We start from the raw sequence: 18,715 nt of genomic DNA, 5'->3' as shown, positions 1-18,715 counted from the left end.
GCACAGTGGAAATATCAGTGTGAGTCAGCTTTTACTTCCTCTTCAACTGGACACCATATTCCGTGGCCATGAATGTGGGCGAGCATAGGTGGCGTGTATTCGCTTTATCTGCTGCGTGGGTAGCTAACCAAAGCAGCCAAACCAGTAATCTCCCTGATGCTTGGCGAGCACACTAACAATTACGCCACAGATCAGGTAAATTTATCAAGAAAAAAAACACACACTTAGGTATAATATCATATTTTTATTAATTATTCATGTACCGGGGGTTTTTAATCAGATGGAAAGCAATGAAATAAAATCACATAAATTTTAACAATGAATATAAAATTCCCAGTTTTAAATTATTATATACTTAAATCCAGAGGGGAAAAAAACCATAACTGTAATCCCCCCCCCCCCCCACCCATTTCGGCATTCAACAGAATTTTAAATTGGGTTCATTGACTGCATTTATTTGGCACGCAAGACAACGAGATACAAAGGTGATTCCATCATAATTTATAATGGTTATAGTAAAGATAATGTATTGAGGTAATACATATCTTAAGCTAACAATACATTAACATGTTAGTGTTAGGTGTTACCCTTGGGGCCTTTCGGTGGACCCCCCAGGAATTCACAAAATATATACGTCTATAACTGACGAGAATATAACTTAGTATTATTATATGATATGTACCACTCCTACATTGTAGGTGTACTCAAAACATCGATTCCAGTTGCTTTGATTTTTGTGGGCCCCTTTCGATGTACTGAGTTTCCATGGAGATATGACATTGGCAGCACATAATCATAATGTCTAGTACATCATTATTTATTGATGTAAATTTCATTGACTGTATTCTCAGTTTTCAGCCAATGACAGTGTGTGTGATTTAATGATAAACACACGAATTAAACATATGGACATAAAAGGAACAAATCAGAAAATCCCACATTTGGACAAATGTCTCGACCCACAGTGTTGGTATATGTACACTGGTCATTAATAATTCCAGTTTTTAAAGTAGGAAGTGTAAATTAAATGCAAATTTTGTTTGTAAGTTTACATTGAGATATAATCTTACAAAAATTACATGTACATGTATGTACATCCGACTTTGAAAGATTTGTATCTCTTTTTGCTTCTAATAAACAAGATCTTCTAATAACTTTGATCATACATCTACAGTTACAAAGACTTCTTTTTTTTTCTTCCTAACATCAAAAACCAGAAACAGATGCCAATATAAATCTGCTAAAATACCAGTTCCCTCTTTTCATCATAAATTCACAAAATAGTCCTGTTTATAGTCTGCACTTTCCTTCAGAAGATTAGGACAAAAATAGCAAATTTTTTTAGTGAAAACTGAAAATTCACTAAAATTTTGTCTGGTAGCACTAAAATTAGGATTCATTTCCAGAAATATTGAAGAATATAAGAAAAAAATATCGAAAAACTTAGGTGAGAATTAAAGTCTGGTGGTGAAAAGGTTAATCACAAATTTGGTACAACATTTTTATGTACTTTTCTATAATTTCTGTTAAATTTGGGCTAAAAGGACATAACTTCCCAAAAGTCATGATAAAAAAAATTGAATAAATTTATGCAGAAAACCATAAGTTGTTATATTTCTTGAAAAATATGATGTACAATGAAGCAATATAATACCAACAATGCTTTAGAAAAAAGGGGTTAATATTAATCAATTTATTTATGACAATCATTTATTACAAAAAACATTGATCAGAACAATCTCATATCCAATACGTGGTGCATTTGTTGAGCAAAGTTTACAGCATCCTGTAAAAGAATTAATTATTCACTGGGTTTTAATTTTGCTTATTTCACTCACTGGAAATTAAAACCCAGTGAATATGTAAAATTGAACATAGAACACATTATCTAAATAATAAAACCGTGGATTTAAAGTCCCCTGAATATGCCTGATATGGTAAATTTAAACCCAGTGAAAATTAGTCATTTTACAGTAAGCTAGGCAACTCAAACATTATGGGTTTTGGAAGGTATAATCTTTACTAATCGTTGTATATTGTACACACCCATAGGTAGGCACTGTTCTCAAAGACAACAATATTTTATACAGTTACACAGACTATACATGTACTTTCAATATTTAATTCTTAATAGCTGTTATTGGTGATTAAAGTACACAACACATGAGGGTGATAGGTCACCAGATATTTGCTGTCAGTTTATCAGTGCTGTGCTTATATTGGCTTGATTATAGATAGCTATGAATTCAAACACATTCTGTGTCCGGGAAGACATGTGTATGTACCAATGTACTGTATCAATGGATGCATAGCAATGCCTTTCTTATGTAAGCTTTTTTCTCATGGACACAGTGTTCTCCCCAGAAAAATGTATCAGAGTGGCGGCTAATTTGCATATAATTTACATATCATTAGCATTTGTCTGAAGATAAAGAAAACAATAATGACAGGCTTGCATGGATGAAAATGTGTCTTTATTTTTTAACAAATTTATGTAGAAGATTAAATGAATCTGCTGCTGACATGTCCGACATGGAGACATGTAACTGTTATTACATTGGTACGTTTACAAAATAGTTCCATTTATAGTCTGCTCTGTTCCACATAAAAAGTTGCCAAAATTTCAATTTTTTGTTATCAAAAAAAAAAAAAAAGCAATGTTACATTTTTACTGTTTGGGTTAAAATTAAGATTGAATTTAGTCAAAATTACAGGAAATGTGAACAAATTTACCCAAATTTGGCTCTCATTAAGGTACAAAATCTGACGATATTGATACTCCAGGTCCTGTATAATTACGTATCAACATCTTCCTTAAATCTGTTCCTCGTATCATTAGAAATATAAATACGAGGCAAGTCAGGCATTGTTTTATTTTTCATGTGAATTTCAGGTGATTGTAGATGTAACTGAAACAAGACAGAGATTTTCAAGTGGACCATCCACTGACACTTCCCTCAAGTCTAGTACTTTTGAATTTGTACATAGAAAATATGTCCCAGACCAATGAATTGTTGGCAGGTAGGTGCAAATAAAAAACAGAGAATTTTAATTCTCTGTTTTTATATTGGAAATAAAATTATGAGCCTAATTCTAATAGAAATTATTTCTGTTATGAAATTATTGATGTACCCAACAAGAAAATGCTATTGTTGTACCGGTACTTCTAATGGAGTCAAAAGAAATCATGTTTTCATCTAACACTCATTTTCATTTTGGAGATGCGCTTCTAATAGAGAAAATACGGGTCTCTGTGTGTATTTATACACTTACACAATGGCTTCACAAGCCAACCATGAACAAATGCATTTACGGATTTAAGCATTGTGATGTAAGAGCCGGTGTTAAGAGCGAGGCATGTATCTGCAAGCCATACTGACTGGCCCCTGTTGAGTCTCAGCAGAACAATTGTACATACCAGGCAGGGTGGCAGAATTTAGGGTAAACAGACTCAATGTCAGATCAACACAATTACCAGGTAATGTGATGTAATAGACATTAAAAGTTCAGCTGTTACATACTTTACTGGTAATATAACAATAAATTTCCAGAAATAAAATTAATTCTAAATTTCTACATGAACATGCCCTTAGTAAAATGCTCTCATTTCAACGTTTTCACCACCGCACTTTCTTGTCCAAATTTTCCTGTACTTCAGAGTTCAATATTTCTGGAAGTGAACCCTAATTTTGGAGCCAAAGGACAAAATTTCCAGTTTTTACACACAAAAATTTGGCTATTTTCATCGCAATTCTCTGAAGGAAAGTGCAGACTATAAACGGGACTATTTTGTGATGAAAAGAGGGAACTGGTAGTGAAAAGGTTAAGGGAAATTCACATTTATATGAATGTTGCCATTAAATCCTTTCTGGTTAATAAAAATTATATATGGGGACCTTAAAGTTATAATCTTAACTTGTATAATCCAGAGAAATCCATTTTGTGATCCAAGCTTAGGATTCTGGATGGTTCATGAGAAAAGTGAATTTAGAGTTTACAATAAGAGGGAATTATGTTTGGTCTAGTGATTAGACAGCACAACTTCAGTGCAGGAAATTTGTTCATAGTTATCAAAATATTCAGTAGGAAGTGTTCTGTATATATACTGTAATTTTTTTGCTGAAAAATCCACTTACTGTAGAATACTTTATTTTCGCTTGGAATTTATTTTCGCTATTTTTGCTGAAGGGATGATTCCGTGAAAATAAAATCCAGCGAATATACTTTTTTCCTATATTTCACACATTAAACTCATCAAAAATCAGTGAAAATAAATTCCATACAAAATGCCCAAAAAGCCTTTTAAGCGAAAATTAATTCCAGCGAAAATAAAGTATTCCACAGTAATTAAATCTACGTGAACATGTAAAATAACAATAATACTGATTGTTTCCTTGGCAAAATCTGAGCACAGCGAATATGCTAAAAACATCAAAATGATGAAATTAAATGTCAGTGAAAATAAACGGTTTTACAGTAATACAAAGAGAGAATGCAATTTTAAGATTCGTAGAATCATGGACATTTTCATGAAATGTCTACAGGAATATCCTTAAAAGCATACAGATAGTAAATCATGGAAATACAATAATGATCAACAGTATGCTATACTGAAACAGAAAACAATATGATTCAAAGGTCACTTTGAAATTATAAAAAAATACAACTTGAACAATTATATTACATAACTTTGATTTTTTAAATGTTTGCATTATTCTATAAATATTGAGGTTTTAATATAATATTTCCATGAAAATATTTGAAGGTTATGTGTTTTAGAATTTTTTTTTTTTATTTCTGTTTGTACGGTTGAAATATATTATGAAAAATTTGTTAATTTCTAAAGTAATTTCAAAATAGCAAAGAAAAAAGTGGTACAAGTGGTCTACAAGCAAGATTGAAATTTTAAACACAGATGCATTGTGAAGATCAACGCCTACACATGACAAACAAAACCAGATTCATAATCAATGATTATTGAAATTGAAAACATCAGCGCCGTCAGAAGAAAAGTCTAAATTTGATATACACAAGCGCTATGAATTGTAATTCAATTAGAAGAAATAATAAAAAAAAGCCTGAAAGGAAAACAAAAATGCAAATGCCTCGCAACGGGAATTCAATTTTGTCAATCAATGGAAAATTATATGGGACACGCATGCATGTAATTAGGTGTCGATATAATGCACCTGTGTGCATGGACAGACAGGTGACGTGGAAGACAGAGAGAGGATTATTAAACTTGAGGTTCTAGGCGTACTTGGGCACACATTCCATTCACAAGATATCACATCTGACGATAATGATTCGTAAATGGACTAATGATGTGTAAACGATACACTGCCCTAGAGGTCACAACCATGAATTGTGTTCCCCAAACTTGAAACTATTAAGACGTACACTGTCTCAATCGCTAAAATCTCTGACGCGAGTCGGAGCGGTCTAATCAGCTGATAATTCGGCAGATGTTCACATACAGGAAGACGTTATTCCTGGAGATGACACTAAGCTATATTAAATCTTAAATCATACTCGTGTCTGATTACTTAGAAGTCTAAACGCTGTAGTTGTTGTCATTGTCTGTCCTTCAATATATATATATACTCCATCTTAGTATACTCACCATCAATGGAATAGGATTTCTGAGAGCCGCTGAAGGGCACTGTGAATAATATAATCACTAACACGACTGCCGTAACTGTCATTCTAAGGTTGACAAGCTTGGAACAGACACGCCGACAGAGTCCAGAAAAACTAAAATAGTGTACTGTGTTCACGTTCACATCACATTCATGCAGAAAGAGTGGCAGCCCGGGTATAAATCTGAGAGAGAATCACACCACTAGTAACCAAATATCCATTGGCAAAACAAGATGATCAAGACATGCCAAATGTAATGTACATGACTACTGACAGAGTAATTAAAATTCCCAACACAGACGGCTGTGTTGGTTTGCCAGTATCACAATGCCGACTATTTACCTGAGGTATTGTACACACTCACCATTCAGATGAGGACATTAACATATCATTAGCATACTCATTAGCATAATATATGCCAGTGGCTAATCTGCATAACAATGTAGACAACCTCAGGGTAAAAGTGTTAACTGCTTGGAACAGCTTATCTGCAAGGCTGCCAGTGGTATACAATGTAGTTAAAGGACACATCAGCTGTCATCGTTGAGTTATTATTAGTTCCCTGATCTGACTTTCACTACAAATTAATTATCTTAGTGAATTGAAGAGATCATATGTGCAGCTAAGAATAAATAACACTTCACAGCTCATTGAATATATTAATTATTTTAAAATAAATAATGAGAGGAGAGGCATTTTCTTTGGCTATCACTTCTATTAGGTTTTTTTTTTATTTTTTTTTTAATGCAAGATTCTATATCCTTAAAATGAATATTAAATATGTGCATTATCAAAAGTGATTTCAGCGTTAAGTTTAATTGGATTGGAAATACACCCCAAGAAAGAAACACTAAGTCAGTAGTATGTAATATGGACAGAAATTACTTTTTTTCTGCCACAACAATACTAGTTATAACCACTGATGGGAATTAAAAAATAGATATTTGATCACATCTTCAGTAATTTATTTTTAATTTATATATTTTTTTTTATTTCTCAGGTCAACTGGAAACTAAATTATAGTCCTAACTCCTACTAAAGTTGCCCATATGCATTAAGGTACAAGAACATTCTCAAAATGTATTATCATCCCTGTTTAATATACAATGCTACTTGTATGTTCCATTTAAATTTTGAATATTTCTTCTGCCACTAAATATATTTTGAATTGTTTACTTTTTGTTGCTATAGAAATGTTACCGGTAATGAGTTAACAATTTTATCTTATTTTGGCACTCACAAGAAGTGGTCACTGGTACAGAATTTCTGGATTGTCATTGTCACACAGAATTCGCAAAAACAAACTCTTGCAAAATTACAATATTTGTCATTTTGGACGGTTACATTGTACCTTGAAATAGTACACATCGTTTAATAATGTTGCATTTCACAGAGATACTGCGTCATATATCAAATAAAACCACACGATATAAACAGGTTCATGATATTCTAATTGATACTTGGCTACCCATGCAGTCGCAACTCATAACTGTTTGTATGTTGATGAGAGTAATATCATACTATCAATAATTTATGCAGGAGTAATTTCTACAATATCTTAAAAAAAATTGAATTTGGTTCAAAAAATTAAAATTACCAGTACACAAAAATTGGTGTACTGCAATAAACTACAATAGCGGTTGGCTAAATTTGAATTTACAACATACTGTAGAATACTTTATTTTCGCTTGGAATTAATTTTCGCTATTTTCGCTGTAGGTACGATTCAGTGAAAATAAAATCCAGCAAATATACCTTTTTTCCTATATTTTACATTCAACTTGTCAAAAATCAGTGAAAATAAATTCTATACAAAACACTAAATTTACTTTTTGCTGATAGAATTTTTTTTCGTGGTTTGATGATTTTATAGCATTCAGAAAAAATTTTTTTTGAGAAATTCTCACTGCTACAGATTTCATGGTTTTCACAGACTAACGAAAATGTGCGAAATTAAAGTGAATATTTATGAACAAATGACAGGTGTTCAGGTTTTTATCTAGAAAAAATGAAGAAGAGGGAGCACACACAGGCAATCGACCTGGAAACGCCATATCGGAAGGTTTCTGCATCGTTTTAATGGTGTATCTATTGCCATTGAAATATTTTTGGAGTAATTTTAGTGTAAAATGTATTTGGTGTTCAGACACATTGTCAGCTGCTGCTGCTGGGAAGTTTTCAAGGAGAAAAATATATTTGAGAAAGATTTCATGTTGTACGGCAGCACAGAAGTGCGCGGTTCAAGACAAATATTTATGACTTGAAAGCTCAATCGGAAATTCGGTAAGAGGGCGTCAGCCGAGAGTATCAGGGGGCTGCACCCCTGTTCCCCGGTTTAGAAAAATCCCTGGGTGTTTCTACAGTACGACTAATTATTTTAATGATCCGATATCCAATTTCTGGCTTATGTGATCTCTGTTCGAGTTAATAACATATAGCGCATGTAATATAAGATGTAGGATTTCAAGTAGGAAGAAAAAAAAATAATGTACTGTAAAATGCCTAATTTTCACTGGGTTAAAATTTCGCTGATTTACCATTTCAGGCATATTCAGTGGGTTTTAAATTCACGGTTTTATCATTTAGATAATGTGTTCTATGCTAAATTTTACATATTCACTGGGTTTTAATTTAGCGCATTTTCCAGTCAGTGAAATAAGCAAAATTAAAACCCAGTGAATAATCTACCTCTTTACAGTACGTTGTAGCCAATAAACTGTTTTGTTTACATAATTTGACAGCTAAATTACAATAGTTGATATTTTATAAAAAGTAAGTAGTTATTTTGAACAGCTTTTTTGTAATCATTGTAAAGTTTATAAAACATGTGTACCAAAACACATTGCTTAATGAAGGCCTCCACAGATAGGCAAAATGAATGAGAAAATTCAGCATCAGTAGGCATGTGTAACCCAGCTCGTTTCTTTGTTAAAAAAAAAAAGAAAAACAAAAAAGAGAAAAAAAACATGGTTAAAATAAATCTAATGAACACACCCTGAATTAGACTTGCTTACTTTTTTTTAAAAATAAAAATAATTGCAATAAGAATAGCAAAAACGTGAAATATTGCAACGATGGAAACAAGCAGCCTGAACAAATCTGAGAGAGGTCCACATGTAGTACCTATATATATAATATCAAAGCAATTGGACTTGTGGTTTTTAACAAGAAGACGAAAATATCACTTTTTACCAAAAATTACAAAAATATTCACCAAAATTAGAGAATTGAAGATATCATCATGAAATGAACAAGTGTAAGAGAGGTCTACCCAAGGTACATATACACCAAGTATCAAAGCATTCATGAAGTCGAAAAAGTAAAACATTGACACGGACGGCACCGACGGACAATCACTCATATGATAAGCTCCGCTCGACAAAGTCGACAGTGGAGCTAAAAATGGGATACAATATAGTGATCGAGAAAAAACAAACAACAATGTTTGTGTCCCGGTTGTGAGGTTTTAGTTGCTATTCATATTCATGAGCAGTAAATTTGAATATCACATGTTTGTAGAGTGACACACACTGAGCACATGATTGGTCACACTGACACTGTTTTAGAACAAACCATGCAATGAACCTGTCGCCTATAGTCACAGTGTTCTGTATAATTCATTAGCAAATCAGAATCAATTTTCTTACAGTCACTTCCAATGCATACATACCAAGTATCGTGCGTATCACATATTCACAAAATCTTTCAAAGCTGACGTATACATCTTAATTAAACATGTTTTCAGATAATGCATTATGTAAATAAATCTCATATTTAAGTAAATAAAATGGGAAATAATTAAATTTGATATGCTTGGCACGGTTGTTACTTTATCTTCATCAGCTAAATGATCATGTCCTGGTATTTGTTTACTGCTATCAATATGATAATTAAATTCTAAGACCATTACATCAAGAAATAATGCACCATTTCCATTTCAATAAAAAAAAAGTTTTCAGCAGTTTTATTGCTGATGGCGCTGTTGAACATAAAGTGTTACATCACTGAAAAGAAGCATCTTTAATGTACATTGCTAATTTCTATGTTGGTCTTTTTTAACCTAACTTTGTTTTCAGTTCACTTTATGACTCATGAAATGTGTAATTTTGCACTGTTTAGTAAGGTACGCTTAATTAAAACAGCAGTTAAATATAACGATGTTGTACTTACTAAAACCATAACAATGGCTATACACCTGTATGCAAGCAGAAAAAGAAAGGTCGTACAGAGAACTTGGGCAGAGAAATTATTTGGTAGTTTCTTCACATAGTTTATTTCATGGTCAAGTTCAACAATCACTAGTATGAATTTTCAAGCTGCCTGAATAATTGGCATCGAAAAACCATTTACGCATTATGTCCACATTCATCAATAAGGTCAACGACATCCACTGAAAAACGCCATTTTGGTTGCAAATGTAGTCTTTATCATTCTCAAATTAAAATCAATTGAATTTATTCTATATAATGTCTTTAGATGTGGCAAATTCGTTACCATGCTTGAAGCTCTGTCAAGTCATGTTATTGACAAGTGCACGCATAACAAGGGTGTCATTGTCATTGTGGTAATTTTGGCTTACACCCAGGAGCCCTCACACACCAAAAATTCCACCACATTTCAACGTTTCGATCAATAAACATTTTCTTGCTCTTATAAGTGACATCACAGGATTTAAAGATATTTCCAGAGAAAGTAATTGTTTATCAATAATTGATTGTTTATCAATACATATGTCTATTGTCATAATGAGTCATATTTTAATGATGCAGTATACGATACATGTAACTGTTTAGATGAGCTTCTATTAGGGATACGCTTCTAATACAGCAAATAGCATATGTATGTGTGTTGTTTCTTACCTCTACATTCATTAGCCGTTCCGTCTGGATATGGTAAATAAGATCCAGTCTGCCATGGTCTTATATCGTACTGCGCCTTACATTTCTCACACTGTCTGCCCTCCGTGTTGTGTTTGCAAACGCAGGAGACATGGCCGGTTTCATTGACCTGGCAGTACTGGCCATGCATATTGCATTTACATCTATAAAACAAAATATGGTATATAAAAAATTAACATTTTTCCCGCCAAAATTTATTTTTTGGACATAATTTCCCTTTAGTTACAGGTCTTCATCAAAATTTGTGAAAAACTAGGTGCACTTTTTATTTTGTGGATAGTGACAAAAGTTGACTTGTTGAAATTGAAGTTGTCAAATATATGGTATTATTATACATCTGCCACAGTAACACTATAAGTTACAGCATGCCGTAATTTTGCAGTATTTTACAGGGTATTTTCATCCTACCATATAAGGAAATGCAAATTCCAAATATGGAATGATTACGTGCACAGGCGTGAATAATAAAAACAAACATGGCTGCCACCAGGGTTTGACCGGACTCCACACAAAGAAGTTCGCTGATTCAGTTATAAACATTTTGGATTTCGGCATTTCCATGATGTATCCTTGGAAGAAAAAGATGTAATATAATAATGTTATTACAAGGATACCGCAAAGTATGCACTCAGACAGTACGTCGTCACATTGACCTCTGCTGCGAGTCGGTCTTTACTCCACCTGTTCTGTCTTCATACATACTTTGAGGTATCCTCGTAATAACCTTATTATTATACATCTTTTCCTGCCAAGAATACACCATGGAAATGCCGAAATCCAAAATGTTTATAACTGAATCAGCGAACTTCTTTGTGTCGAGTCCGGTCAAACCAGGGTATTTCCAGTAAAAGTGCATCTCCAATAGTTATGTTTGTTTTGGTTTTGTTAAAACTTACACACAGGTGCATGAGCTGCCAACACATTAATTATTCAATGGGTTTTAATTTTTCTATTTTGGCTGATAAAAAAATTCACTAAATTAAATTCATGTGAATATGTAGAATATCAATAGAACTGTATTTCTGTGCAAAGTTTGTGAACTTAAAACCCAGTGAAAATAAATGGTATTACAGTGTATGAAATACAGTACATAGCTATATTTATGTCAGCACATAATCATACTGACTGTCTAGTTAGATTTAATGCTATGTTAAGTTAATTTGTATATTCACCAAAAAAAAAATCTCTCAGTCGGGAAAAAAAAATGGAAATGGGAATAGCGCCATCTATGGCAAAGTTGATTTTTAGTTTGTTTTTACTTCATTTCCAATGGACAACTTTAATAATGGAAATTTTTGCATAGAATTCTGAGGATTTTTCAACATTTAAGGCTAGTTTTGTTATTGAATTCTTTTTGTCGTAATTTTGTTATTTTCATAGGAGAGTGCAGTGGAAGCTTGAAAAGGTTTGATCATGTACACAAAAATGAGCGAGATTATTGAGATAATTAAATATGCAGAACACAAGTACCGGTAATATGCACAATTGGGAATAAGAACACTATCTAAACAGCAAGACGAACACTAACTAGAAATGCATGCTTGTTTTGCAATTTTGTGATCACCTTGCAATTCTTCAATCGCATGTCAAACCTGTTGCATACCCTCATCTTAGGAATCTTAGCAGCAAGTTACATAATATCTATGGTGTTTGTCACAATTTCAAAATCTTACTAATAATAGAAGTAACATAATCATAGAACGTCAGTCAGCGAGGCTGATCAAATGACAATCTGCTGACAGTTTTGAACCCAACAGTGTTACTTTGCCATGGCTTTCAGTGATTTGTTGGGAAACACATTGTCAGAACAAAGCCATTGATAAATTAGTTCAATGCCACAAAAGTTATAAATATGATTGATGCTATCTTAGCTTTTTGTTTGAATACAAATTTCTTTATGAATAATTATTCAAATTACATTGTGCTCTGTAATGTCATGTAGAATGATATTGCTGCATGTCTTTAATTCTTTCACCATCAGAATTTCTCAACCAAATTTTAATGCATTTTTGCAAAGAGAAATGTGACTGTACAAAACTTTTTTGGTAAATGGTCCCAAAATAGTGCTAAACTAGAAAGTGAGTAGAATTCAATGTTTTGCTCAATTTTGTGCAGGATGCTAACAATTGAACCACATAAAAAATGTAGTTCTAGTCATCATGTGCATCAGTTAATAAACATGAGCATGATATTTTTTTTATCAGAAATTCATATATAATAAAAGAAAAAAAGTATCATGAATTAAAACATTATCTGTTCTATTTCTTGATCCAAACACCTGAATATGTGAAAGAAAAGCAATACCTGAGAGGCATGTTAACATTTGATATGGAATAATAATACTTCTTCAAATCTTCATCGCTAAAATTACCATCAATGTGTGCTGGCTCCAGCAGCCGTATCCGAAGGTCTGTCAGAGTTAAAAAATTGGTAAATTCTTCATTCTGTTCTAAATTAACAAAAATATTCTGAAAATCTGCACCAGTTGGGCCAGCCAACATTAGTAATCGGTCCGTTACCGCAAAGATCGCATCTTCTCCAAATTCTGTATTTAAAGTACTATAATCCTGTGTGCAAGTCACTTGTGTGGCATCTGTAAAGTTTGTTGTATGTGGCATTTCAAAATCGGACAAGCAGTCATTGGAAAAATATTGATATGTTTCCCATGTATTGCCGTAATCCATTGATTTTTCCAGAATCATTTTCCTGGGTAGTCCTGACTGGAATGTGATTTTCACGTCATCCTGGAGTTCGTACTGTGTTCCGAGAGAGATTGTCACGTTGATTTCAAGAGGCACTGGATAGTCCGTCCAAGAAACGGACTGCCACGATGTCGCCTGATCTTTTTGCTGATCAAAGACATTTGCCGGTGGAAAGCTCCATTCTGGGATTTGCTGCATGCATATCAAAGGACATGATGTTGTACTTCCGACCTGAAAACAAAATATAAAGTAACAGTATGATTTCTATAAAAAGTATTATATTCAAACAAGTGTTATTGACAACATTCCAATTCAATCTACATGTAAAATATATGTAAATGCCACTTGAATAAATGTGACAAGTGACCACCTGTTTGGTCAGATAAATCAGTGCATAAAGACCACCCATTTGGACAGATAAACCAGTGCATAAAGACCACCCATTTGGACAGATAAACCAGTGCATAATGGCCGCAGCAATGGAAGACAATTACATGCAGGGGGGAGCTGCATGACACGATTGCTGGAAATAATCGTCTCATTTGCATAAATTAATATTCATGAGCAATGAACAAATCGTCTTTTCAGTAAAATTGTGCCAAAATGCTTTATGATAGCATACATGATAGTTCTAAATTGACTGATTATATCGTTAGGACCCGAAAAAATATATTGAAAAACTGACTTTAAGGTGTTTTTTGAGACACATTTTTTATCAGACTCCAGCAAACTGTTGAAAGTAACCACAGGTTTTTTCTTTACCCTGATCATAGCAAGTTACGAAATTCATACGAAATGTACGTTTATATTTCACTCTAGTACTATTGCTCAAAATGTTTTCGGTGACTTTTATCAGTGACAAGTAACCTAATTAGTATGCATTTCGAGAAACCACAGTGTGTGTGCATGCGCAGTTTGAAATGGAACAATTTTGAACGCAATAAAATCACACGTAGAACTGGGGCTCCAGCAAGAAATTGTGACGTCAAACTGGTTGTCCGTTGAATTGTATTGTACTAGACATAATTTTAGAGTCTGTACTTTTCTACGTTTTGTTGTGGATTATTCTGTAAAAAAAATCACTGAAATTATTTAATATGTTCATAAAAGGAACGTTGACGATGGGCTTCGGACGACTGACTTCGAAACGTTCCATTCAGAACGGATGGTGCCCTCTCGTGCCAATCCCTCCCTTGATTACATGCAAGTGTTTTTTGCCTCTACATTGTCATATACTTATTCATGAATTAATTAATTAGCCAACATAATTAAATTAAAGAACATCAGCCAATAATTAAAAAGAATTTCTTGAAATACCTCACTCAGGGAATCACTATATACACAGATTTAAACAGTATCTGCTTCTACAGTGGAAACTACTTCAAATTATTACAAATGTAATATTATTTTATGAATAATATAAAGTAGATAATTGAAGCGACAATGTGAGGAATTTTGAGTATTTTAGTTAAATTAACATGTTTGATAATATAGATATAAAAAAAAGTTACATTTCTGGTCAGTGTATGCATCACCAGGATAACAGTTGTATTTATTTCACTGCTGTCTGGATTGATAAAATCTGCAAAATCTGTGCCCCATCAAATATTTTAGGCCCCCATTCCCATCAGAAAATTGCTTCAATTTTGTAAAAAAAGTTTGGCCAGAAACATATTTTTCTCATGAGGTTATATTTCGATTTAAAACAACAGCTTTAGATTTAACGAAAAATAAAAAAAAAAAAAAAAAATAAATTTAGAAAGCAGTATTTTTCCAATAAAAAATAACACAAATGCATTTAATATTTACAAATGTATAGGTAATTTGAAGTGCACATGCAAATTCTGCAACATGCATGTTTGTGCTGGTAAAACAATATTTCATATTTAGTAATAATATCAATATTTAAAATATTTAAACATGGTCAAAAATACTCAAGACAAGCCATTTTTATTATTATCATTATCTTGAATTTTCTATGAGAAACAGTAGCACACACAAGATGTATGAAAAAAAAAACATGGCCACCAGTCGACCATTTCCTATCAAATACCACAACAAAATGTCTTACCAAGTTTGAACAAAATCAGCCCAGACACATATGAGAAATGGTTAATAACAGGTTGAAAAATTGGCTTTTGGGAACAAAAATGACCCCAGTTGGGCCAAAGTCAACAAAATTAAAAAAAAAAATCAATGGGCATGTATTATAAAACATTAAAGACAGTTTCAATACTAAATAAGAAGGTAACACAGCCCACAGGATTTCCCCAACCACTGGCATGTATCACTCTGATACAAGCTATGAAAAAGGGAATTATTGATAAATTTTAATGAATCCAGAGAGATGCAGTCACATCTCCTGTATTAAAAAAGTTTCACTCATTAATTAATAAATCAGTTTAATGGTAGAAATGTCCTGAGTTTTGAACCCCAGATTTATCTAACTTAAAACTGACTGCCAGAGCAGAACCGAATGCTATGCAGAAATCACAAATCATCATTTCCATTTACTGTGAAATACTTTATTTTCGCTTGGAAGTTGTTTTTGCTAAAAAGATGATTCAGTGAAAATAAAATTCAGCGAATATACCTATTTATTTTATTATTACATTCAACTCATCAAAAATCAGTGCAAATAAACTCCACCCAAATAGCTTTTTTGGCAACAATCAATTCCAGCTAAAACAAAGTATTTTACAGTGAACAACACCTTTTAATTTGTTCTTTTAGTCTTCCAGTGAGATATTTTATTTTGAAACTATAACAAGACAACCATGTTTTCCTTTTGACTAATAATTATTCAACATCAAAAAAAAAAAAAAATACATTTGAGCTTATTTATCAATATGCACCTACACACCTCTGGCTTAAATGGAACATTCCACTTGAGTGCCCTGTAATCTGAATAAAGTACATAGTCTAACTGCATGGCTGATATGAACATATACTGGTATTTGAGTGGAAAGCAGCTGATATGAATCACCCGGTCAGAAACAATTATTGTCATTCTTTGTTATCCTCCAATACTGACTTTGGTTTCCATGGAAACCATCTAAAAATCCCAATTTTACATGAACAATCGTACCTGGAGGAAAATGTTTTTCTTTTTTTCCACAACAAGTACCATATGGTAGAAATCACAAGCAGGGTAAAATGCCAATGGTGATTGTGATTGTATTCAATATGATTTCATTACATTGGTCAATTGCAATGAAGGTCATATATCGGTAGACAGATGTTCATTTATCTGCTCACACCAACTTGCATCTCCAAGGAGGGATCAAAGAAAGAAATGTTGAATGAACTTACTTTTGGTTGAATCCACATAAAAACATGTCATGTCAGTATAAACATGTCTAAAACGAGATTGTTTGAAATTATGGCTTAAATTTGCATTTATTAAATTAATTTTATTTATGTATTCAGTATACAGTGAACGACAGAACACCGTACCTTAGTTTATAAAAGTATTTATGAAAATTTGTAAATAAAGATTCAAAGTTTTCTTTCAGATTTAAATATTTATCGGTAATAGTGACTGGCTCAGGAGCTCAATATTGCACCCAATTGCTTCAAGTGACAGGATGGCAACAGTGATTGTCCACTTTAATATTCAAAATAAAACAATTACTGATTAGATGATATTGATTTAAACAATTAATATAAATTAAAACTCATGTCATCATCACAATACTATTTCTGGATTGGTCAATTTGAATTCGAACAGCCATTTTGATTTATAAAAATGTATATGGTATAAAATGTTAGATAACGTCCCCAGGTTTCTGAAATTTACTGTAACTGCACGTTTAAGTCGTTTCACTCTAGACACAATTAAACAGAACTATCATAATTTAATTAAACAGGATTGGATTATAATTTTCAACACAACATTTCATTAATGTACAGCTGTGAGGAAAGCACCAACAGAATATTAAATTTCAGCATATTATTTCTAAAAATATACAAACACACACATACAATCTAATTAAAAAATATATACATAGCAGGTAATACTTGGTAATCATTGTGCTAATTAAGTTATCTATTCAGAAGCTTGGACAAAGAACAGTCCCCATGCCGTTTATACCAGTAGTCAATCTCTGCGTTGAGTACAAATCACATGTCTATATACCACCCACCTGTATGTCAATTTCACTGCAGTGTGACTGGAAAAAGATGCCGATGGACTGACAAAATGTGGCAAGTATAATCATCCATACAGACTAACATGGAGACCATTAAAAGAAATGATCATCAGCCATGGTCAAAATAAGTAAGTAACATATAACATAAGTAACAAATGCGATTTTGGGTTTATATGCAAATACAGTGGGATTAGATTGTAATCGGCGATACTTAATGTACAAGCTATACCGGTAATTCACCTTTCCATCCACATCATTCAAACGACATACTGACCAATTGTGTAGCGGCAGTTCAACTCAAAATTGTGACAACAATATATTTCTGTTACCATACACTAGACTAAGTGAATATTCAAGGTAAAACATGTTCATACACACACATTTTATTCAATATACTGTGGAGTACTTTATTTTCGCTGGAATTAATTTTCGCTGAAAAGGCTTTTTGGGAATTTTGTATGGAATTTATTTTCACTGATTTTTGATGAGTTTAATGTGAAATATAGGGAAAAAAGTATATTCGCTGGATTTTATTTTCACGGAATCATCCCTTCAGCGAAAATAGCGAAAATAAATTCCAAGCAAAAATAAAGTATTCTACAGTACCGTACTTCCCCAATCATAAGCCCCTCCCTGAATATAAGCCCATCTTTCTGTTTTTAGAAATTTAACAAGTTGAGGGTATCCCTGATTATATACCCAGGATTTTTTTACTGGGCATTGGTGACATTTAATAAAAATGCATGTAAAAAGTGTGTTTTATTGCATAAAAATCGTGATTGGTATGGTAGTTTGGTTCATGCTTTTGAGAAAACTCGCATTAATTTCAGAGTACATGGCGAGCGAACGTACGCAACTTGGTTCACTCTCTTTTTATCCCGTTATTAACTCAGGATGAACCCCAATGTTACAATACTAAAGTTGTTCATATTTCTTTGAGTAGTAGCTTTCAAAATGCCAAAAATGTGATCGTTAAGTCATAAAACCTGGTCATAGGACATAGGTTTTTTCCGATTGAGACTATCGTGAACGAGTAAACTATTTTTTGACGTGACCTGTTGGCGATCGTAAATTGTACTTCCTCCACACTCAGTTTACCTTTCGAAAATTGCGATTCAACAATTCTTAGCCAAAACAATTCCTGTTTTTTGTCAAAATCAGTGTTAACAGATCACATTTTAACATCATGGTAATTCAATAGTCGGGAAATTTCGTCAGTACGACACAGTATTTTGATTGGTTAATGAAAGACGTGACCTGTTAGGTCAAAGGACGTTGTTTCAGGTGAAATCGTGCTGAAAATCATCATGGGATTGTATCAAGC

The 18,715-nt window shown here is 32.9% G+C and overlaps 1 protein-coding gene across 2 annotated transcripts in view; it reads right to left on the bottom strand.

The window, feature by feature from the left end:
* The window catches only part of LOC102801071 (uncharacterized), a 64,425-nt gene that overhangs the window by 31,410 nt on the left and 14,300 nt on the right, over window positions 1-18,715 (bottom strand). The window contains exons 2-3 of one of the 2 annotated variants that reach the window (XM_006813726.2): window positions 12,843-13,471; window positions 10,500-10,681 (exon numbers count right to left, since the gene is read on the bottom strand). In XM_006813726.2, the coding sequence (XP_006813789.2) occupies window positions 10,500-10,681; window positions 12,843-13,471 (811 nt within the window). Of the gene's footprint in view, window positions 1-5,623; window positions 5,970-10,499; window positions 10,682-12,842; window positions 13,472-18,715 lie in introns of those variants that run through there. The other variant, XM_085503184.1, reaches the window with a different exon arrangement.

The sequence above is a fragment of the Saccoglossus kowalevskii genome, chromosome 9 (genome assembly GCF_978046115.1).
Source record: "Saccoglossus kowalevskii chromosome 9, keSacKowa6.1, whole genome shotgun sequence".
NCBI lineage: Eukaryota > Metazoa > Hemichordata > Enteropneusta > Harrimaniidae > Saccoglossus > Saccoglossus kowalevskii.
Note: the sequence above shows the minus strand (reverse complement) of the source record. Positions and strands in the feature narration are given on the sequence as shown.